The 23,205-nt window shown below is 40.4% G+C and overlaps 1 protein-coding gene across 2 annotated transcripts; it reads right to left on the bottom strand.

Moving 5' to 3' along the window:
* Nucleotides 1-5,286: 5,286 nt before the first annotated feature.
* EHF (ETS homologous factor) lies at nucleotides 5,287-22,467 on the bottom strand. 2 transcript variants are annotated; one of them, XM_024213879.1, is made up of 8 exons: nucleotides 22,371-22,467; nucleotides 16,596-16,841; nucleotides 14,971-15,030; nucleotides 12,404-12,472; nucleotides 12,244-12,312; nucleotides 8,031-8,090; nucleotides 6,249-6,444; nucleotides 5,287-5,386 (listed from the first exon to the last, which is right to left on the bottom strand). In XM_024213879.1, exons 1-8 carry the CDS (start codon nucleotides 22,465-22,467, stop codon nucleotides 5,287-5,289), a joined length of 897 nt encoding a protein of 298 aa, XP_024069647.1. The 2 variants fall into 2 exon arrangements, with proteins under 2 accessions (XP_024069647.1, XP_024069648.1); XM_024213880.1 differs by lacking the exon at nucleotides 12,244-12,312.
* Nucleotides 22,468-23,205: the final 738 nt, after the last annotated feature.

Below are 23,205 nucleotides of genomic sequence, written 5' to 3'. Positions count from 1 at the left end.
AGAATGATAAAGTTGCAAAAGTATGATTTGGTTGTGACCTACACACCCGGTAAATTCACTGCAGATGCTCTTTCCGGGGCAGTGGTTCTCACAAAACCAGAGAAGACTTTAGAGACAAAGATGCAGGCCTATGTAGATCTGATTGTAAAGTCTATTCCCATAGCTAACAGGAAACTGCAACAAATAAGAAAGGTAATGGAGAAAGATGAATCATTGGGAATCCTTAAAGAAGCCTCTGAAGAAATAAGCAGTTGCTGTCCAAGTATAAGAGACTATTGGAACTGCAGACATGAACTTACTGTGATAGATGGGTTGATTTTTCAGGGGCAATAAGGTTTTAATTTCAATGAGCCTCTGAAAAGAAATGATATGGAAGATCCATGAGAATCATTTAGGAATTGAGAAGTGCAAACAACGAGCACGAGAGGTGCTGTATTGGCTATGGATCAATCATGACATCACTAATGTGGTAGGAAACTGCTTTTCCTGCTTGAAATACAAGTTCTACCTATTCTTGCAGCAATCACAGTTATTAAATGGAAAAATAATATGAGGAAAGTATTTAATATGTTTTAGCTGTTGTGATTCAGCAAAGTACGTATGCTTAATGTTAAGGACTGCTTATGAGTAATCTCATCCTTATTCAGCCAAGCATTTAAGCATTTTGCAAAATCCCACTGACACATAAAGTTAACCATGTGCTTAAGGTCTGTGCTGAATTGGGGCCTGAGTGAAGTTTAGCAGCCTAACACAAGGAGAAGTAGTCTAATGTAAACAACTGGTTTTCCTCAGATCAGCTGCAAGTGCTCCAGAGATTAGTATGGGATACAGACCTATGATTTAATAAAGAATGCACTATTGTAGATGGAGCCATCATCTTTGTAAATTTCAGATGCTGAGTATTTCACTTCTTTCACTGTTAGTGGGAAATTTCATATTATTTTTACTTATTCTCAGAGTTTAAAAAGCACTGAAATAAACATACATCTGCAAACTTGTTTCAGTTTTTTTATTTGATAACATCCATTAAACATAGAAAGTGTTTAGAACTGTGTGGCACTTCTATGCTACATATACTTTAATCTGAGATATGAATAAAAACACCAAAATACCGGAAAACATATGTTTTTCCATATTTAAACACTGAAGATGGGGTGAAAGGGAAGCTGAGATTATGCAATTTGATGCAGAGAGAGATATGAAAATTTAACCAAGCATTTTCATGTCTATATATTTCACCAACATACATACAGCTCTCAGGATGTTTCTTTAAGAAACTTGCTCTACTTATCTACAGAAAATATACCCTAAGAGTGATTATTGATGTTAACACCACTTTTGACATTATTGATTGGCATGCAACTATATAAATATAGTATAATTACTTTTTCCTATAGAGTTTTGTACATATGAAAAATTATGATACAATAAAAATCTATACATATGGTGTTAGCAGTTCTGCTGCTGCTAACCTAAAATATACATCTTTTAAAAAAGTGACTGCTCAGCTCTTTGCAATACAAAATAAAAGAGCAATCTCAGAAATGCTTTTTTCTTTAAATAGCAATTTATATAAACATTCATATCTTCATTATCTCACTTTGGTTAGAACTGGTTAAAATGGTTCACCTTTGCCTGGTTGCATTTGTACACGGCAAGAATCAGTCTTAAGTAATCCACTTTATCTGGTTTAGGCAAAGGCTGACATTTGTAAAACAACAAATGTCAGATGGCTTCCTTTCTAAATCTGTGTGGTTATAAAGTCAAGTTTCCACTCTCAAAAGTTTAACAGTGGAAAATATTTGCTTGCAGGATTCTCACCTATTGGTAAATATTCCAGTGGAGGACTAGATTGCATCTCAGGAGAAATTGCTCCCTAAATTTTATACAATACACCTCCAAGAGAAGGTCAGCTTTTTAAAACATTTGTTTTATTTTAATAGTTCATGTGCTTTGCTGTATAGAACCCTAAAGACTCCCCAGATAGATTTAGCTGCTGCTAAATAATAAATTCAGTGCCATGGAAGGGGTGACAAATGTATATATCAATCTCATTGTTGTTTCCCTTGAGGTCTGGTGCAAAGCAGCATTACTCAGGATATTATTACATTCGGTTGCCATGAGATCTATGTTAACCTGAGACAGAGAACAATAATTATACTGCTACCAACACCTCACCTACCACTTCTTTATGCCTCCAAAATGAATGAAATCCTGACCCCTGTCAAAGTCAATGGTAATTATACCATTGACTTCAGTGTGGTCAGGTTTTCACCCAAAGTTTCTCTTGTCTAAAGATTGCATTGCAGACATGGAGGACAAAAAGCATGAAGTAGATGGCTGAAAGTAACATTGAAGATTTCTGGGACATGCATTTTATACACCGAAGGTATCATTCTGATTTGATAGCCTAGTATCTATAGCTATTCAGACCACATATGATGATAAAGAGGATAGAATGCAACCAATCAAGCTAAAAAACAAAGAGGAAATGAATGAACTGAGCAAAAACAAACAATGCTAGGAGAAATACCCAGTCAGAAAAAAAATATATGTTTAGAAAAAAATTGCTTTGAAGTTTTATGACCCAGTTTTGTAAATAAGATAAACTTCTCTCCACCCAACTAATGAAAAGTAAAAATTGCCATGTACAGATAATTGATGGTGACAGCTCTGGCATGCACTGTGCAGTAGGTGGTGTAATGGTCGGATGTACCCTGTGCATATAAGTAACAAACTGAGCTCTTGTGCTTTCTGTAGGGTTGGTAAGCACATTTTCGTGCCTTTTCTATTGATCCTCCCTTAACTCTGTTTCAGCTCTATATTCTTTTACAGACTTCTTCCCCTCAAACTAGAAACCGGCAGAACTAGTACCTCAGACTCAACCCTGTTGGGTTTCAAACATGTTTGGATTTGGACCCAATGGTTGCCCAGGGAGACAGATATTGCCCAGGCAGATGTAACCTTTATAATTTTCCTGCTATTTTCCCAAGAGCTCTTGCTTCTACATTAACAAGGCTGTGGTATTCTTTTCTCACTGTTTTTTGTTTTGTTTTTTTGTACAGCCTCTGCACGCTTTGTATGACTCTCATCATTGACCCTTTTTTTTTGCAATATCCTCACCTCTAAAAAAATGTTAATTGGAATCTATCTCAGTTTTTTAATTCCTCCATCACCATCTCAGATTGGATCCTAACCTCACCCTTTTACAAAATCCTGAGCCTCACATCCCTTCTGTTTCCCAGTGACATGATACAGTGCTGCCTCCATTTTTTTTAGTTCCCTGCATTCTGAAATGTTTGATGTGTTGAGGAAGAGATTTTAACCAAGAGCAAATGAGAGCTAGAAGTGCATGCGCACTCCCTGTATGGCATGATTACCACGAGAGAAGGGCCAAAACTACAGACCCAGACCTGAACTTCCCGAGTCTGAATATGATTGGTATGAGCTCGTTTCTAATTATTACATTGTGTAGAGAGAGTTTTTCATCCAACTGAGAATCAAAGGAAGAAGTGACAGATATTACAAAAAAGTAGATGCTCCCTTGCTAGCAGAGTTTGGGAAGTACTGAGTGAAATCATAGAATAAGTGCAATGGCGCTTTGCATTCCTTGGCAGTGTTCTGGAAGCTCCTTCTCAGGTGAACTTTTGCCTGCCAGAGAGAGCAGCGGGCCTTCATTTGAAGAAATTGGAACTCCCTCCCTGCACTTATTCACCACCAAGTTAGCTTTTCTGCCTTGCACTATTCCCACCAGCCAACCCTCAATGCTTGTCTAATCCCTCTCCAGTTTCTCCCATATGCTCTCAAATGTATTAAACCACCACTGGAAATTTTTTTTCTCTGTTTATACTTGGATACAGTAACCTTTGATGCATCTGGTCCCGGAGGGAATTTGAACAGTTGATTAGTTTAAATAAGTTTGCCTGTTAGATGTGTCTTTTTTTATGGCTTTTGATCCTTCAGACTATGTCAGCCTAGCAGTCCACCTCAAAGCAGGAAAGAAATCTAGGGCCCTTATCATGGGACATGCTGCGTGCTCACTGGAGTTAATAAAGATAGAGGGCATTCAGCACCAGGCAGGAAGTACTTTAGCACCTTGCAGGATCAGGGCCTAACCAATAAAAGAGCTATTACAAGTTCTCCAAAGAAATGCTCAGAGTCACACAATGCTCTCCCTGCAGTTAACTACAGTTACTGACATAAACTAACTGAGGATGAACCCAGCATCTGAAGTAACTGAAGCAAAGGGAGGCCCGCAGAATGTTAAGATACTCAGAAATTGGTAGGAGAGATGGAACACATGTTATTGGACAACAAAATTACAACCCAGGTGATTATGGAACATTTGTTTCTATAAGTATCTCCACAAGGAACAAACACTTAATAATGGGCTATCTTGAAAGGAAAACTATAACACAATCCAATGGCTGGAAATTGAAGCTAGACAAATTCAGACTGGAAATAAGGTGTACATTTTTAACAGTGAGTGTAATTAACCATTGGAACAATTTGCCAAGGGTTGTGGTGGATTCTCCATCACTGACAATTTTTAAATCAAGATTGGATATTTCTCTAAAAGATCTGCTCTAAGAATTATCTTGGGGAAGTTTTATGGCCTGTGTTATACAGGAGGTCCCTTCTGGCCTAGGAATCTATTAAAACAACCGCATGGCTCCGAGATGCTTACTGTTTTATCCACTCAAAGTTCACTTCCTAAGTGTACTAACATGCTCCAGCATGTGCAACTGTTGTGGGATAGCTACTTGAGGCAGATGCTTTTCAACCTCATGCATGCAGTCATATGTTACTTCATACTCCACAGGTATCCATAGTTGAAATAATATGATCTGAACTGAACAATTGCCCTTGAGTCCTCTTACAAAGATAAGCAACATTGGAACTCATTTTTCTCATGTGCAGAAAGCAGGCTGCCTTATTTTAAATTCTTTTACTCATAAAAATACATAATGCCCCATGATTCCCGCCTTTACTTGCATGACTCACAGCATTGTCATAAATCACATTACTCCTGCACTATATAAAAAAAACTTCACAAGATGGGAAAATTAATCACAATCATATGTTACCATATATCACAGAAAACTGTGTACATTTTTTCCCCATACAGGACATACTTCAACTAAAATAATTTTGACACCAATGATAGTGTTCCTTCTTCCTGTTAGAAGTAGGGTTTTTCCCCCCCATTTTGGTACATAAATAGAAGAGAACAGTCTTTGAAATATTTACGTCCAGAAGATTTTGCTGCTGTTTTTGCTGACATCTTCAATTCTCATTTTCTCTCCAGCCACGGGCATTCTTCCCAAATTTATAGACTAATCTTCGGCCATCCACACGCTCCAGTATTTCTCTTTTATAATAGTATCTGTTAAAAGAAAAAAAAAAGAAATAGATTTGATACTAGGCATTAGAGTTGAGAATAGTCTTTAAGGGACACTGTCAACTAAGAAATCACACTTGTAACTGAACATGTTTTACCTACTTTTATTACAAGTAAAATCTAAGGTTATTGTGTAAAGAGATTAGAGAAAACATCTTAACTCTTTTTTATTTTACTTTGTTTTAGTTTATACATTTGCCTGCACCTTGAGTGGACTATGCCACTTTTCAGAAACACCAGCTCATAGCTTATTCAGTGCTGCCAACTCTTGTAATTGTATCGCAAGTTTCATGATATTTGACATTTCTGTAAAAGTGCCAGCTTCTGGAATCCTGTGATCAGGAAAGAATCTCAGCTTTCATTTAAAACAAAAAAGAAATTTCTAGCCCTACTGGGTGCGGAGAAAAGCTTGAAAATGTGAACATCAAAAGGAACCCATGATTTTTAAGCCAATCTCATTATTTTGGGGGGCTTGACTTATGTGCAGGTTGGCAATACTGCTTATGCATTGCTTAGGCCCAATTTAAATCCTTTGAGTTTAGTAGTGACAAGGTCTTGAGCTGGTTCCTTTGCAGAGGGGTGAGTTTTACCTTTTGTGTTTAACCTTCTATAACAGTTAGTTTCACCTGTTTGCGTGGCTTGTTCACACAGCAACAAGGGGAGACAAAAACACTTAAAAAAATAAGAAAATGTAATTATAACCCCCTCAAAATCAAGACGGGAACTCAGATGGCAGACGTAACCAATTAAACTACTTTTAACTCATTTTTTAAAATTAACAAGATTCCAAATTGATGCCATATCTCTTTAATTATTCCAGGATTCATGTTTTCTCAACTCATGCTACCTCATGGCCCGGCTGAGTTTCTCATAAGTCATGCTGCTATTGTTTTTCTTCTTTCCCCAGAGCTGAGCCACCGCCTCAGATTTTAAGAACCTGAAGACACCTTCAGACCGGTCTTCCCACTTTATTAATCCTGGGTTCTTCTCTGAATTCAGGAGAATATCTCTGATAAATTCCCAGAGGTGAGTTCCTCGAGGATCTGAAAGAAGATGGAAGAAACAGAAAGACTTTCTCTGGGGTATTTTTTGTTTTTGTTTTATTTTGGTATGGTAGGTTGCTCACAGAAAATGACTTGTCTGCATAGAAACCACAATCTGACTATGCCTCCAGACTTCCATGTACATTGTCTGAGATGTGTAAAGCAGTAATCTAAGCAGGGGCAGCTCCAGGCACCAGCGCAGCAAGCGCGTGCCTGGGGCAGCAAGCCACGGGGGGTGGGGGGTGGCATGCCGGTCGTCGTGAGGGTGCAGTCAGGCAGCCTTGGCAGCTTGCCTGTGGGAGATCCGCCGGTCCCGTGGCTTCGGCAGCAATTCGGCGGCGGGTACACCAAATCTGCGGGACCAGCGGACTGCATGCAGGTGTGCCGCTGAAGGCCGCCTGACTGCCGTGCTTGGGGCGGCAAAAAACATAGAGCCGCCCCTGAATCTAAGAGACAAGGGTGGTGAAATAATATCTTTTATTTGACCAACTTCTGTTAGTGAGAGAGGCAAGCATTCGAGCCACACAGAGCTCTTCTTCTGGTCTGGGAAATGTACTCCAAGGGTCACAGCTAAATGCAAGGTGGGACAGATTGTTTAGCATTGTTTAGCACATAGTCTAAGGGACCCTTCAAGGTAGAAAGCTTGTCTCTCTCACCAACAGAAGTTGGTCCAAAAAAAGATTGTACCTTACCCACCTTGTCTCTCTCATATTCTGGGACCAACACGGCTACAACTACACTGCATAAAGCAGTAATCTTGACATTTCTCAAATTGAGGTTATGTTCAGAATAGCTCCCCAAAGATTTGCATATCTCTGTAAAGCTGCAGCAAAATACTGCACCAACTCACCCTCAGTAACTTGGATACAAAACAGAAAAATGGCGCCTAAGCGAGTCTTTGTTTCATATTACAAAGCTCAGCACTTTGAATTAATCCTATCAAATGTGTACCCTGTTGAAGCCACATACCTCAGACCGCTGCTCTGTTGCTTTATACTTCTACACCATGACTTTTGGCACTTATACCCATTCAGGAAGGAAAATCACTTGGAGTAATTTGCCCAGAAAGCTGTGGCGTTCTCCCCTACTAAAGACTAAGGAGGATATTTTCATGACCCATTTACCAAAATGGATGGAAATATTTGCACACCCAGGGTGTAACCTTGCCTTAAATCTCCATAATGGATGTGGATAATGAATCCTTCCTTAGTGGAGGGATGAGCCAAGGGCATTGCAAGGATTGAATTTCTCAGAGAGGAGATAGTTTTGGTGGCCAAGGCATCTCCTAACTTCTTTTCAACCCAGCAATCATGTCTTAAAGGAGCACACAGTAAACATTCATCTAATTCTGTGTTTCTGAAAGGTCCTTATTGATTAGGGCATTATTTGGAACTTCTACCCTGGACAAAGCAGTTGGTCAGATCCTCAGCTGGTGTAAATCAGTGTAGCTCCATTTGACCCATTTGCTTTGAAACTGGGCTCTTTCTTTCTGTTGCTTCCTTTTTCTCCCAAAACTTGAACCTAAACTTGTACTGTCTCTGGGCCATTAATCAAGCCACCAGTGTTGCCATAAGTAGTTGACTTACTGTGCTTCTTGGTGTGGGACTTTGGGGGATGATCTTGTGTTTTTTTCTCATCTGAAGACTCTGCAGAGGATGAAAATGAAATTATTCTCATAAACTTGGCTAAAGGTTTTCTGTTGACTAGCATATTAAAAAATAAAAAACCACAACAATGAATAATTGCCTGTTTTAAAGATAATCATCTTTCAAAAACTAAATGAGTAATCCGGGGGTTATTTTTGCTTTCTGGGTTATATTTTAATCAGCCAGGCTACATTTCACAAAGAGATCATTGATGAATAAAGGACAAATACAGAGGTATACAGTTGACTCTGGACATGTTAATTAGATTAACAAATACCTCACCCCATGTCCCTTGCACCATGTATGTCAGAATGAAAAATAAGAGGATCATATATATAAAAGCAATCCTGAATTCTCCCATTATGGCCCAGACTTTGCTGTAGCATGTAACTTTGGGGGTGCTTTTTTTTTTTTTTGGTTGTTCTATAGATGATCTAATGTGAATTGTATGTACTGGTACTAATGTAATGTACACCCACCTGCCTAAATGGAGAATTATCTGACAAGGCATTGTTCTTAAGAAAATAAATAAAAGCCGAGTAGTCCCAGAACTCAAGCTGGTGTTGTTAGGAATTTTTGACAGCTGGGCACATATATTTTATTTGACAGCTATAAGCCACAAGAACATGCTACTTCTCATCAGTGCAACATTTTTGCCTGTAAACACTCTTAAAAGGCACCAGATTTCTAGCTCAAGCCATTCCTCAGAAAAAATAAAGAATAAGAAGTTGTATTTATTCATTTCTTATCACCTAACTAAAGAAGATGATATTTCTGTGTTTAGTAGTCACCTTCTTGGAAATTAACAAAATCTGAATCTGTTACTGACATTAACACAAAAGGTTTCTTTTAATCAGGCTGAGAACTTCCACAAGGTCTATGAGACAATTCTAATTATAAGTCCCTCTTGTGCTTGCTCTGCAGGATATTTAGTGACTGAATTCCATAAAGTAAATGCTTAAGACCCATGCACGTTTTTCCAGTGGCTAAGTATTCACAATTACCATAATTTTGCATGGAAAGCAGGAATTTCCATGTGCAAATGACTTAATATAAATATCTATTTGCATAAAATCTTGCCTGAGTAGCACATGCATCTACAATAATTGTATCTAAAAAAATGGGTGCAAAAATATTTACAGACATACTGTACTCTACACCCAACTGGAAATATGAACTCAGAGGTAGGGTTGTCCAGAAAACTGAATATTAGGTCTAGGTGCAGGCCTGAAAAATTGAAAAAAAATTATAATTTCAGGTCAGCCTGGATGAAAGTGTTGGGAAATTTTTGGAGAACCAAAATGTTAAAAAAATGAATTTCAATTTTGAGTGTTTTTAATACATTTTAAATTATTTTAAAAATAAAACCAAGGGAAATTCCAAAAACAAAAAGTCAAAATGTTTCATTTCATAAATGCTGAAATGAACTCTGACATTTCTGGAAAAAAACATTCTGACCAAAACAATTTTACAGAATTTGTCTAAATTTGTGAATGGTTTTGATTAACCCAAATTTGCATTTTTGTGTTTGTGAAAAAAATGTTTCACACAAGATTTTGCTCAGCTCTACTCAGGGCAGAGAGGCAGGGCCGGCTCTGGCTTTTTTGCCGCCCCAGGCAAAAAAGCCTCCGGCTGGCCTCCCCCCACCCGAGGGCGGCCGGAGCCCTGGGAGGAGGGCGGCGAGCCCCAGCTGGGGCTCGCCGCTCTCCCCCCGGCGGCTGGGGGGAGGGCGCAGGGGAGGAGGGCGGCCAGAGCGCCGGGGGGAGGGCGGCGAGCCCGGCTGTGGCCCCACTCTCCCCGGTGGCCGGAGCGCTGGGCCGCCCCCCTCCAGGTGCCGCCCCAAGCACAAGCTTGGTGGGCTGGTGCCTGGAGCCGGCCCTGCAGAGAGGACAGTCCAGGCCTACCCTGTTTTAAGTCTGATATAGCATGGTCTTGATCCACAGCTGCAAATCAGCTCTGGGCTCATGTTTATATATCCTGCTCACTTTCAGAGAGCCCACTATTTACTTGCCTGCCCATTTTCAGAGAGCACCAGCCACTGATGGAAGTCACTGAGCTTGTGGGAAAACAGTGAAATTAAACGAGGGCCTGATTTTGCTGACTTTATCCATGTTAAGCTCCCATGGATGTCACTCAACTGTATATCAAAAGTCAGTGGGACTTTTGTCTTGATTAAGGACTGCAGCGTCAGGTCCTTAATTTGTAGGTAGTTTTACCTAACAATATGATTATTAAAAAAAACCACCTGATTTTAGAATCCCCTATTTAGTTTAAAATGGCTTTAGTATATTCGACTTAGCTGGTAATTTATTCAATGAAAGTCAATTGCCTTCTACTTAGTGATTTATTCTTTATTACACCTATGTAAACAGCCTCCCATTCTGCCTTTACACTTCCACGGAGCCCTGTTCTGAGCACACAGCATTTGAAGGCTGGGGCTTGACAGATGAAAAGAATTATGATGCAGTTTCAGCAAAGCTGCCTTGCAAAACTTGTGACAAAAGATTTCATATTATTTGCATATGATTCAGGAATGAGCTACTTCTTTATGGGATATACAAATTTAGTTTTTACAACAGGCTGTGCCCTTGGCGTGCCACCCTAGCTCTAGGCTCAACAAGTCAGCATATAAACACACCAAGCCAAGAATCTTGCTGATTCCCAGCAGTGTCAGAAAGCTCTGACGAGCTGGCAGCCATTTTATGAGAATGGGTGTTGGCAAGAGAAAAAGCAATTGGGTTTGGTGGGGTTTTTTAACATTTATTGCTGAATGCATTTGTTTATAAAGTGCACGTCACCTTGGCGAGCCTTTCTGTGCTTCTAGGTGAGGGCCACGCTGAGCATGCACATACAGATTCTTTTGTTGTAATCTGCCCTTTAATTGTGTCAGGTCAGTTTAAGGATGAGGGCCCAGTGGGCAAATGAACTGGAGAGCACCCAGCATGAGTCTCAGTGGGGAGCTGCAGGGGCAGTGGGAGGAGTGTAGTCACACTGCATTTCTTCTTTCCATCTCTTCCCATATCCCATTCTTTCACCTTTCTTTTCTCTCTCTCCCTCTCTCTCTCTCTCTCACCCTGATATTTTTTTCCTTTGATTCTTTTTCAGTAGTTGTTTCTCTTTAGACTACTTTCTCTTTTCCCCCTTTTCTTTCCTTATGTTTTCTCCCCTCCTTCCCCATGTTCCCTCAAGAGTCCTTGCTTCTTGTCAATATCTAATTTTTCTTCTCATCTTTCTCCTTCCTTCTCTCTCTTCTTTCCCCTCTTCTACCAATTCTCCAATCTCTCTTCCTTTCTTCTCTTCCCATCACTTCTCTCTCTCCTCTTTCCTCACTCCCTGCCCACAGCTGCCACTAAGTCACCATCCTCTAAATCATGCTTGCCACATTTTCATGTGTCCACCCACCACCATTCACTTATGCTTTTACCACTCTTTACTCCCCATTCACCTGCCACTCACCCACATCTCACTTGCCTACAGAAAGGTAGATTATATTCCTATTACATCCTCTTTATACTGCTCAGGAGGTGCAAAGAGGCCATCAAAGGGGTAAAATGGCCTGCTGTGGACATGACGTGCCGAGGCACCATAGGGCTGGAGTAGGTGATCCACTGAAGCTGTGGGAAATCTGCCTAGGAAGTATATCCGGGAACACCCCCTGCTCTGTTGCAGTTCAGTAGGGGAGACTTATGCCTGCCTATGGCCACTCTGTGCTGATGTAACACCATATCTGGCCATTGATACCTGTATATGAATCACTTTGCTCACCACTGAAGTGCACTTCTGAGGCGGGATGAGGCAGTCCTTTAGTTGTGCACAGCCACACCACACAACAGGTTATGACAGGATAGGAACATCTTATCTTTCTAACACTGTCTCTTCCACCTTGAGTCAGTCACTTGAAAAGATATGGGGGGTCCCCCTGACGTTACTGATTATTTGATGTTCTTTTTTTCTTGACAAAGAGAGGAGAGCAGAGCACTTTTTAAATAACTATTTAGTTAGGATCGCTAAAATAGCTAATATCAACATCAATATTGCTTGGTTTAAAACTATTGGATATCTACACTCAGACCTGCAACAGAAGACTTTTATATAGCAGTAATTCTAGGGTGTGTGACACAGATGATCAGCAATAGAATTAAGAGCTTCTTACCAAGAGGCTGGTGACTGGTAGTAGTCGTGGAAATCTGTGCGCGACAGAAAGTTTTACTGTCCAATAACTCTGGGGATTCAAAAGAAAAAGTTTTATGTTAACATCCTCTTACCACAATAAAACACTTCATAAATGCCTGAAGCATTGTGATGTTAGTTACCTACTGTGCTACCATAACCACTGTCATACAAATAATTCTCTTCTTTCCAGGAGGCCATTAAGGACGGATCTGAAGATAGGGACCAAAAGGAAAGTCTATATCAGTAAAAGAATACTATCCAGCAGTGAAGTGAGTAACAATGAGACACTGAACCAGTAGGACTAAGAGAAATGTGACAAATAACAGACCATGGGGAAAAAAACATGCAAGTTGCTACACCATAGACTGCTAGGTTCACCCATGCTGTTTGTACACTAGAGCAAATTTGTTAATACAGAACATTTATTTTTAAAAAATACTTTGTCTTGGCCTGTATTTTTCTAATATTCTCTCAGGTAATATTTCAACTATGTGTGTTCCAATGGGAGACCAGCTCTTCTTGCTGCCTGACCCAGCAGTGAAGTGTGTGACATTATGCTTTGTTGCTATAGAAATGATTGCGTCCTCAACAATTCAGCATTCTAGTAGAATTGAAGAAATTAAGGTTTATTCTTTGTTTGTATTATGGTGGTGCCCAGAAGCCCTTACTGAGGCCAAGGCTCCCTTTAGTTAGGTGACATATCAGTTCATAGAAAAAAACATGATATAATTGAAAGTTCAATCTTCTATGAGGGTCCCATTTTATATTATTAGATATATGCAGAATCTCTATTGAGGATCATACTCAGGGCCTGGTGCTAAACTTACATATATCCTTAACCTAAAGGACATCTTATTGGGCACAAAATGCATAATGCATGAATATGGAAGATTTTCAAAGCCACCCTTAGACTCATAGTGCTTCATACAATACAAGGAAAATTCAATGGAATGTTATAATAGCAGACTCATAACCTGCACACATTTGATTTTCTTGTCAGCTGCTGGTGAAATCATGATGCTTTTTGCATTACAACTTTTCAGGCCAGAGATGTTAAGTTTGTCTTCCTTTCTCTTTCCAAATCAAAGGCAATGAAGCATAAGACTCAAATTTGGGATTTATTTATTTTTTCAAGTTAATGCAATTGGAAACTGAAAATGAGTCACTAGCTAAATCATCTTGCTTGGCTGCATTAACATTTATGACATGGGAATTTAGCAGGCATTAGAACTACATGTCGGGGCATCCCGAGCCCATGTTCTTACAGTAGCACACACCCTTTTCTTGTTTGGACATCTGATCCACCCACTGTTGTCTCTGAAAATAAACCTTACCCAGCTAAAGCTTGGGGGGATTATTTGGCTTCACACTTACAGCTGTGCCAGCATCCACACTGAGGTAACCTTCCTTGACTTAGTAGGACCAGATAGGATTCCCCTCTGAACCCACCAACTTCATTTCTATCTCATCACAAGGAGCTGGCGTGTAGCCATATCAAGTTCTCCCATTCTCAAGAAAGCAGCACGCCCAGCCCCTGCCAGCTCGTGGACATACTGACTGTGCCTGGGTAATTGAACCTGGGCTTTTCATGTGGCAATGAGCAGAGCATCACCACAGCCCCACTGCACCAGCCCCAATCCAGCAATAGTTTTTAATAGTGGGGAAGTGACCACCATAAAAAAAAGTGAATACACAAGGCTTTAATATTTGCACAGTCTGTAGATGAATACTTTGTGCTGGCGTTGTGTATCTCTATTGAGGGGTGGATTAAGACTTAATCAGGCCAAGATCCACAAAGATATTGGGGATTCCTCCTCAGAGATTTTATCTCTCTCATATAGAAGACCTTTCCTTTCTCCAACTCAAATACAGGTAACTCCCCTCCAGCAGAAAGCCAACCTGCAGCTATACACAGGACTGTTACCTGCTATTCTTCCTCTGTCTGTGTCTCACTGTTCTGTCTGACCCAGCTCTGACCAAGGGGAACATATACCAAAAATCCTAAATTCCTGCCTTGATCTGTGCCTAGCCATATTCTATGCCGCAGGGAAAAGGCAATAGACTAGATGAATGAAATAGGCTATCAGTGTTTGTCTGAAACACTCCACGCTGTAAGCTGATGTTGATTCTTCTGGGAAATAATATGTGAGTATGCCAGTGGCTCATTAACACACCCACATATAAGGGAGTTGAGAGTGGCTATGTAGAGAGATCTGGAGTGTGAGCTGAGCCATTCTTGGAAAGGAACCCTGAAAATGGCCAAAGTTGAGGAGAAGACTTGAGCTTGATTTTGTGTTGTTCCATTGTAGTTCTTTTTAACAATGAAACCAAGCCCCAGGGAGGAAGTTATGAGCCATTACAAATTGTGCAAACTGTGTTTGGAGGAAGGTGATGAAGACACTGGTCAGGTGACATTTTAGAGGTCTCCTAACTCAAGTAACCCTATGCAATCTAGTGTTTCTGGTACCATGTGAGACCTCAGAGATTCAGTAAAGAGAATTTACTGACATTTTAGAAACCTCAGTTTTAATTTCATCTCCATTATTTAATGACCTCTTCTCTGGAAAATAGACTTGTTTTGGTATTTAAGTGAAGCTGTTGCTAAAACATCTACTATGAACTTTATCTTAGCAGCTATTTTCCTTGAACATTGACATCCAAGTAAAGTCAAGTTACCTGGCACACCATAACAATTGCTATTACTCACCTGTTTGTTCTGTTTTTACAACGACATTATGTGACGGGTACATTTCACTGCCACACTGACCTGCAAGAGATTGCATGGGAGAGGGGATGTGTAATTATGTGCACAGCACACACAGGAAAGATAGAGCTTCAAGCAGGGATCGATACCAAAGGGCTAATTTTGAAAAGACATGAGGTCACACACACACACACACACACACGCACACACATCCTCTGCCCGTGCCACACACTGTGAACTTCTCATTTAACTTCTTAGTGTGAATCTGCTAAATTACTATGATATGGCTGGAAATGGGAAGTGTCAGGTGAATGGATAGAAGGAAGGAAGAGTCTGTCATTTTTACCTTACTACGTCTGTTTCAGAGATGGTGGGTGAGGTAATCTGTTTTATTGGACCAACTTCTATTGGTGAGAGAAACAAGCTTTTGAGGCACACAGAGCTCTTCTTCAGCTCTGGGAAAGGTACTCTGAGCATCACAGCTAAATGCAAGGTGGAACAGACTGTTTGGCATAAGTATTTAGCACGTATTCTAAGGGACCAGTCAAGGTAGAGTGGCCCGTTAACACCCCAGAAGTCATAGGACAGAAAGAGGGATTAGTGGGTTACAGATTGTTGTAATAAGCCATAAATCCAGTGTCTCTGTTCAGTTCATGATTTTTACTGTCTAGAAGAATTATGAAGTTAAGCTCCCAAACTCATCTTTTGAAAGTGTTGTGCAGGTTTCCTTTGTGGAGGAGGACTCATAGGTCAGATATAGAGTGTGTGTTTTGTGAAGTGTTCACCCACAGGTGATAGGGTGTTTTTGTCTTTTATCGTTTTCCTGTCTGATTTCATTTGAGAGTGTAGTGATTGTCTTGTTTCACCCACACAGTTGTTATTGGGGCATTTAGTGCACTGGATGAGGTACACCACATGTTGTGATATGGAATGTGTAGGATCCATGGATCTTGAAAGGTGTGTTGTGGGGGTGTTGATCATTGTAGAGCAGAGATATGTCTACAGGTTTTGCATCTGTTGTTCTGGAAGGGACTGGTGCCGCTTTGAGTTGATGTGTCTCTCTCTCACCAACGGAAGTTGGTCCAATGAAAGATATTACTTCACCCTCTCTAATATCTTGTGACTGACACAGCTACAACTACCCTGCATACATCTATTTCAGTCATTCAACAGAATGAGTTGCCTTCTTGCTACATGAGGCCTCAAAAGCATGGAGGGGAGTTCTACATTTCTGCACACCTATGAATCTCCTGAGCATCAGTGGGTTACAGAGCTCCTTTCTGTAATATAAGAATGTGGGCTACTTGTTAAAAAAGAAAAACCTTTGTCTTTACTGATAAAACATCCAATCTGTTTTCATGGTCTTTTCCCAATATTGCTAAATTGACTAATGTCTTGTGGACCAGGTAAGACCTTAGTAAAGTGGGGGATAACCAGGAGTTTCAGTCCTGTGTGTCTCTTAGGAGCTCTGCAGAAATGAAGTTGCACTCCTGGGAAACTCTTAAACCCGTCACGAGCAGAACTTCAGTCACTGCAAGGCTGAGGAACATAAGTGGCCTTAGATCAACCCAGAATTCACAAAATTGTGGTTGCAGTCCTGTCCTGTCTATGCGCTAGTTTATATTTACCATTCCATTTTAGGTGCTGAAGGTTGCTGTAAAGAAGTTGGCCGGCTGTCCCAGCTGCGTGGGTGAATTCATGCAAAGTCATGCTGCACAGATGTTCGCCATCGATGTCAAAGTCCTGGAAAGGTATGCAGTTGGCATCCAGCTGGTTGGTATCCAGGAAATGCTGTAGCCACTCCCACACCTGGTACTTGGTCCAGTATTGAGGGTGTATCTCATGCCACTGAGTTCCATAGAAACTGCCAGGCACTGGGAAAGAGAAATGTTACGTATTCACTCTGTTAACACAACAGTAATGCTGAGCACAGAATGTCTATGTGCTGTGTACAGGAAAGAAAGCATGGTCTAGTGCTTAAAGCACATCACTGGAAGCCAGCAGATCTGAATTCTCTTCCTAGTCCCTAACACTAATTTGCTGATTGTCCTTGAGCAAGTCACCTTAATACTCTTTGACTCAGCTTCCCAATCTGTAAAATGGAAAGAATCAAACTAACCTAGGTTACTGGGGTATTATGGGAATTAATTCGTTCATGTTTGTAACATGCTTTCAAATTCTTGGGTGGAAGGCTCTACAGGTGGGAAAGATATTAGAGCATAGATGTATTGACGCCCACATGGGAAAAGGTACCTTTGAAGCATGTATAATAATGATGGGCCAAATCCTGCAGTTCTTGTTCGGGCAAAACTCCCTTTGAGATCAGTGGGGGTTTGGCTTGATTAAGGACTGAATAAATGCTGAGTATGGACTTCAGGATTTAGCCCAATAATGATCAAATAAATGTATATTTAAAGGTATATTATTACATAGTAAAATCTATCATATATAACCACCAACAAACATTAGCTGTGTAGCAGAGCTGGCATCCTAGTAAAGGCAGAGAAACAACTCATGCCTTGTATTTGGAGATACCTCAAAGAGATCTCTTAATATGCAAGGCTCCCTAATTTGTTCCTCAGAGGTTTTACTGAACATCTAAATTCTTTTTTGGTTGGCCAAATCCTCCAGAACAGCCTCTGTTATGTTCTTTCATGACAATAATTTGTATTAAAAATGCTAGAATCTAAGTGCACAAAAAGGATTTGTGCCTGCCACTGGGGTAATGAGATGTCGATACCCTGCCACTGGAGTAATGAGATGTCGATACCCTGACAATGGGGTAATGAGATGTCGATATTCACGGACGATACCAAGCCGGGAGGGGTTGCAAGTGCTTTGGAGGATATGATTAAAATTCAAAATGATCTGGAAAAACTGGAGAAATAGTCTAAAGTAAATAGGATGAAATTCAATAAGGACAAATGCAAAGTACTCCACTTAGGAAGGAACAATCAGTTGCACACATACAAAATGGGAAATGACTGCCTAGGAAGGAGTACTGTGGAAAGGGATCTGGGGGTCATAGTGGATCACAAGCTAAATATGAGTCAACAGTGTAACACTGTTGCAAAAAAAGCAAACATCATTCTGGGATGTATTAGCAGGAGTATTGTAAGCAAGACACAAGAAGTAATTCTCCCACTCTACTCCGCGTTGATTAGGCCTTAACTGGAGTATTGTGTCCAGTTCTGTGTGCCACATTTCAGGAAAGATGTGGACAAATTGGGAAAAGTCCAGAGAAGAGCAACAAAAATGATTTAAGGTCTAGAAAACATGACCTATGAGGGAAGATTGAAAAAATTGGGTTTGTTTAGTCTGGAGACGAGAAGACTGAGAGGGGACATGATAGCAGTTTTCAAGTACATAAAAGGTTGTTACAAGGAGGAGGGAGAAAAAATGTTCTCCTTAACCTCTGAAGATAGGACAAGAAACAATGGGCTTAAATTGCAGCAAGGCGGGTTAAGGTTGGACATTAGGAAAAACTTCCTAACTATCAGAGTGGTGAAGCACTGGAATACATTTTCTAGGGAGGTTGTGGAATCGCCATTATTGGGGATTTTTAAGAGCAGGTTAGACAAATACCTGTCAGGGATGGTCTAATACTTAGTCCTGCCTTGAGTGCAGAGGACCGGACTAGATGACCTCTCCAGGTCCCTTCTAGTCCTGTGATTCTATGATTCTATGTCCTAATTTACCAAGGTGAGCACAAGCACCACAAGCGATTGCTGGGGATACTGCGTGTGGTGTGGGGAGGAGAGAAACAATCCTGCACTGACTTGACTACTCACGGGCTGTCTAATCTCCGGCAGAAGGTATGGAATGGAAAGTAATTCAATGAGAGGCAACTCATAGCCTGATTTATACATCTGGCAGCTTGGGAAGGTGTAAATCATAAGGCCAATCCTGAGATTTGTGTGTGCAAAAGTTAGTGTGCACAATGTAGTAGTGAAAATATTAACTATATTAATATGTAATAACATATATTAATATTAATAATGTGTATACAGTGTTGTAAATTTGCACAGCACTTTATACACAAACACACACTCCAGACCTTATTCACATTGACTAGTAACCTCTTCTGTAAATGAGACTACTCACAGAGTCAGGGACTACTCAGTGAATAAGCATATCGGAGTATGGCCCTGATAAAGGGATATATTCCCTGCCCTAAAGAGTTTACAACCTAGATAAGCCAGGACAAGCACACACAAGGCAAGAGAGAGGATGATGTGTTGGGATTGTTCGTGAGGAAAAGAACAAAAGCAGGACTGCTTGAAGAGGTGGGGTTGAAGGAAGAATTTGAAGCAGGACAGAGAAGGTGCTTGGAAAAAGAGGACAATGAGATAGTTCCAGACATAGTCTATAGTATGAAAAAAGGCATGAGGTGAAATTTGGGGAAAGGAGACAAACTATTATTGGAAAGGGCACAGGGGAAGTAGTGGGAAATGAAAACAGATGCAGGTAGGGATGAGAATTTTCAGGGCCTTAGAGATGAGGATAGGGAACCTGAATTTGATGCAGTAAGGAGCAGGAAACCAAAAAGAGGGATCCAAGGAGAGGGATCAATCGGAGCAATAGGAGAGGAATATGACTTTTGCAGCAATAATTTGAATACTAGAGTGGCAAAAATCTGAGAAGCAGGGATGACAAGTAGGTGTGAGTGTCAGCAATCAAGTTCTTTAGGATATGAACAAGATTTTAGCAGGGACGGGTGGGGGCATAAGGAAAGGCCAAATTGCTCTAGCTCATTTACAAGATATGGGCTTAATGCAGCAATTAATGCGTGAAATTCTATGGCCTGTGTCATACCCGAGGGCAGACCCGGTGATCATAGTAATCCCTTATGACCTTGAATTCTATGAATTTGTTTGTTTCTGTCTTTGACAATGTGGCACTGTCTATGTACAACATTGATACAGTATTCTCATTGCTTAACTAAATATTACTATTTATATTATTTATATTTATTTAACACCAAGAGTGTGCTAGATACTTTGCGTACGTAGAGGAGGTCAAGATCCTTGCTCCAAAAAGCATAAAATCTAAAGCTAAAATATAAGAAGCACATACTATACCTTTCTATTCTTTCTGTGAATAAATTCTATTTGGTTAAAAAAAATCCCCAAAAGCAGGGGTGAAATTTTGCCAGTTTCCGATTAAAAATAATAAAACTCTAATTCTGTCTGAAGGTGGGCAAAATGCTCTTTTTTTACTTCATCAGAATTTCACATTAAAACCAGATATTTCTGATAATATCAGAGAATGGGAATCCTAATTTTAAGGCCCACAAAATGATGGTGCGGGCCCCTGATGTTTTTACATATCTTTCTGAAAATTGAACTGTTGGTGAAAACACTACAAAAACAAATATATAGTCAAAAAGGGACCAGAGCAAGACCACTTAGCTGCCTCGATGAAAAAGCTCCATGTAGGCAAAGCAAAGCAGCACTATATAAAGATGGCTTATTAATCAGCTAAGGCTTATGTGTTAATTAGAATTATTAAATTTGCCAGTAAGTCCCACAGAGAATCCCCCTGCTCCCATCTTAATAAAGGTGCACCCCAGCCATACTGAGCTAAACAAGGTGGAATGATGCGCCAATAGGCGATACTAAGGACAGCATATTTCAGCCCCCACATATCTCATTGTTGGACTCTGGAGATCATCAGAGATAAGGGTGAAAAAATGAGTGATTTTTTTTTTCTAAAAATTTTAAATTCAAATTTTTAAAATTTGAAATATCATCTATGTTTTAAAATTCCAGCTCTATATTTGGCTGAGCGGTGGGGACGAAGGGGGAATTTTCAAGCTTCTGTTCTGCAAGTCAAAAAATTGTCAAGAACCAGCTTTACTGTATGAGCCTTCCATCCTGGGCACTGATCCAGTATTGCATATTCTAGCCAAAAACAAGAATATCCAAAGTGGTTGTGAGAAATGTTAGTAATACAATCCCCAAGTTTCCCTAGCTACCAATACCGGGGAATGAGGGGTATCTTAGGAGCAGATTGCAGTGGGTGCAGAACCATTTGCAGCCCGCAGTTGCAGGATTGTGGGGAATTAATTACTATGTAGAGGGCTCCAGAAAGTAACAATGGGATTTAGAAGCCACTGGGCACCCTCTGAAGAACCTGAGAAAGGTGGTTGCCTCTGTCCCTGCAGGCTGCAGTCTTAGAAACGGGGAGAGGACATTTGCAGGCCACCAGTTCTCAAACCAGAAGACTTTAAAGGTCAAAGAGGGGCTCTTGTTGAGAGAGGAGAGTGGGCATGTGGAGAGAATTGCAGAGAGGAGGATACAGGTTGACTTGGAATTTCAGACTCATGTGAATTCAAAACTGGAAGTGATTACTGAATGATTGCAAAGGTAGAAATCCCTGCAAATAGAAGCCACCAGTTTAGGCTGGCAAAATCCCATGTAAACTGAAACTAGCGCTTCTCAATCAAACATGATTTTCACCATGAATCCTTGTGGGCAAAATGAAAGGCAACCTAGTGTGTTTATCAAGGGCACTTTTATATATTCTAAGGTATTTAGGAATCACACAGAGAAAAGAAACAGAGCTTCTTTTAGTTCTGAATGAGAGAATCTTCACTGCATGTTTGGTTATAGCATTTTACAGGACTGTGATTAGTGTGTGATATAAGGTGCTTGCCTGGCTTGATTTTAAGGTTTACTGCTGCTACTGTGACATTGTATTGGGTAGGGGGGAAAGATCTTAAAAGGTGTATCTAATATAATATATAGGTGCCCAGTTCTACCACCATTCAGAATTCAGAAAATAATGGAACAGGACCTCTAGCTCTAAGTCACTGCTTAGGCTAGAACTTGGGTTGATACTGACCCAAAGCCCTCACCATCTGATGGCTGTTTAATGGCCTATGTGAAATGGAACTGGACATCTCTGTCCATTATGAATTGAACAGGTTCATAAAAATCCCCATCACTGGCAATAACCCTCAGTGTCAGTCTGTCTTTCTAGTAGTCTGAGCTGAGAAGGCAAATACTGTGCAAGAGCAGGAAAACTGAACTCCCTTCTCAAGTGGTCCCTGCAGGTCAAGGTCAAAGAATAATGTCTGAGCAGTGTGTGTGTGAAGCTTGCATTGCTGCTGCCCGTGTTGTACTTTTTCTGTGAAGAGGGAACTTTGGGGCTGTCAATCCAGCACTTTTTATTAGCACTCAATTCACTTTTAGAAAAAGAACCAGTAATAAACCACAAATTATTATCATTTCTAGGCACACCGTCCTCCTGGTGAAATTCCAATAAAATATAAAGGAGTTTGGATAGTGCAGAGGTCAAAAATCATACCTATGTATATTTAAAGGCATAATACCCCCTCCCCTCCCCACACACACACTTTCCAAAATATAGATAGTACACCATTGTTGAATTCCTCCTACCATTACATGTGGGATATCCATCTGTCCAGGAAGGCTGCTGGTGAAGTAGATTGCTGCTGGAATTGATACTCATTCTGCCAGTTCCTTCCAAAATCATGATCTGTAAGTACATCGAACAGCTTGCTTAGCTAGTGGCAAGGCAAGTGGCAAAAAATTCCATTGAGGGTGAGGTGAGCAATGCCAAGTCCATTTGTAGAAGACACAGCCCAGCTAGGGAACATGTTGCCACAACCCCTTTTCAGCTGCAATGAAATCTCCTTGTGGTAAACATTACCATTTTCATATGCATGAGGCAAGTTTTTACAGCCACCCATCCATAAATGAATAATCTCTGATCAGGAATGGAGTAGAATGAAAATGCACGGCTTCTGACAGAGCAATGCTGGAAGAGCTCCAAGCTTTGTGAAGTGAAATACAAAGCGGTTTCTTTTTATTTAAACGAAATTTCACAAGGTAAACTCTGACTGCTGTAGTTTTTAAAAAACACCTAGTTTTCTATTTTATTTTGGACTTCAGAATAACTGATAATTGCAACCATGAATTTAACAGACTACCAGAGATACAGGCACAGAAAATCCTTCATTCATAAAGCCCTATGAGGTAATGGTATATGGATCCTTTTGCCACTGTGGCACAAGTTCTTGTCTAACCTATGTTGGTAGTGTTTTTAAGCCACTGTTATCTGGCTGTTGCCGACTATCAGATTCAGACCACAGCAAACTCAGAAGTCCAGGTTATAAGCTCTTGAAAACTAGGTGGACACATAATAGAAATGGTGAGAGAAAGGTGCCATTATCCATGGACAGAGAGTTACTTAAAAACACCACTCTAAAAT

This window comes from Terrapene carolina, unplaced genomic scaffold (assembly GCF_002925995.2).
Source record: "Terrapene carolina triunguis isolate 2854851 unplaced genomic scaffold, T_m_triunguis-2.0 Scaffold96, whole genome shotgun sequence".
Taxonomy (NCBI): domain Eukaryota; kingdom Metazoa; phylum Chordata; order Testudines; family Emydidae; genus Terrapene; species Terrapene triunguis.
The sequence above is the reverse complement of the archived record's forward strand: the minus strand, read 5'-3'. Positions and strand labels throughout refer to the sequence as shown.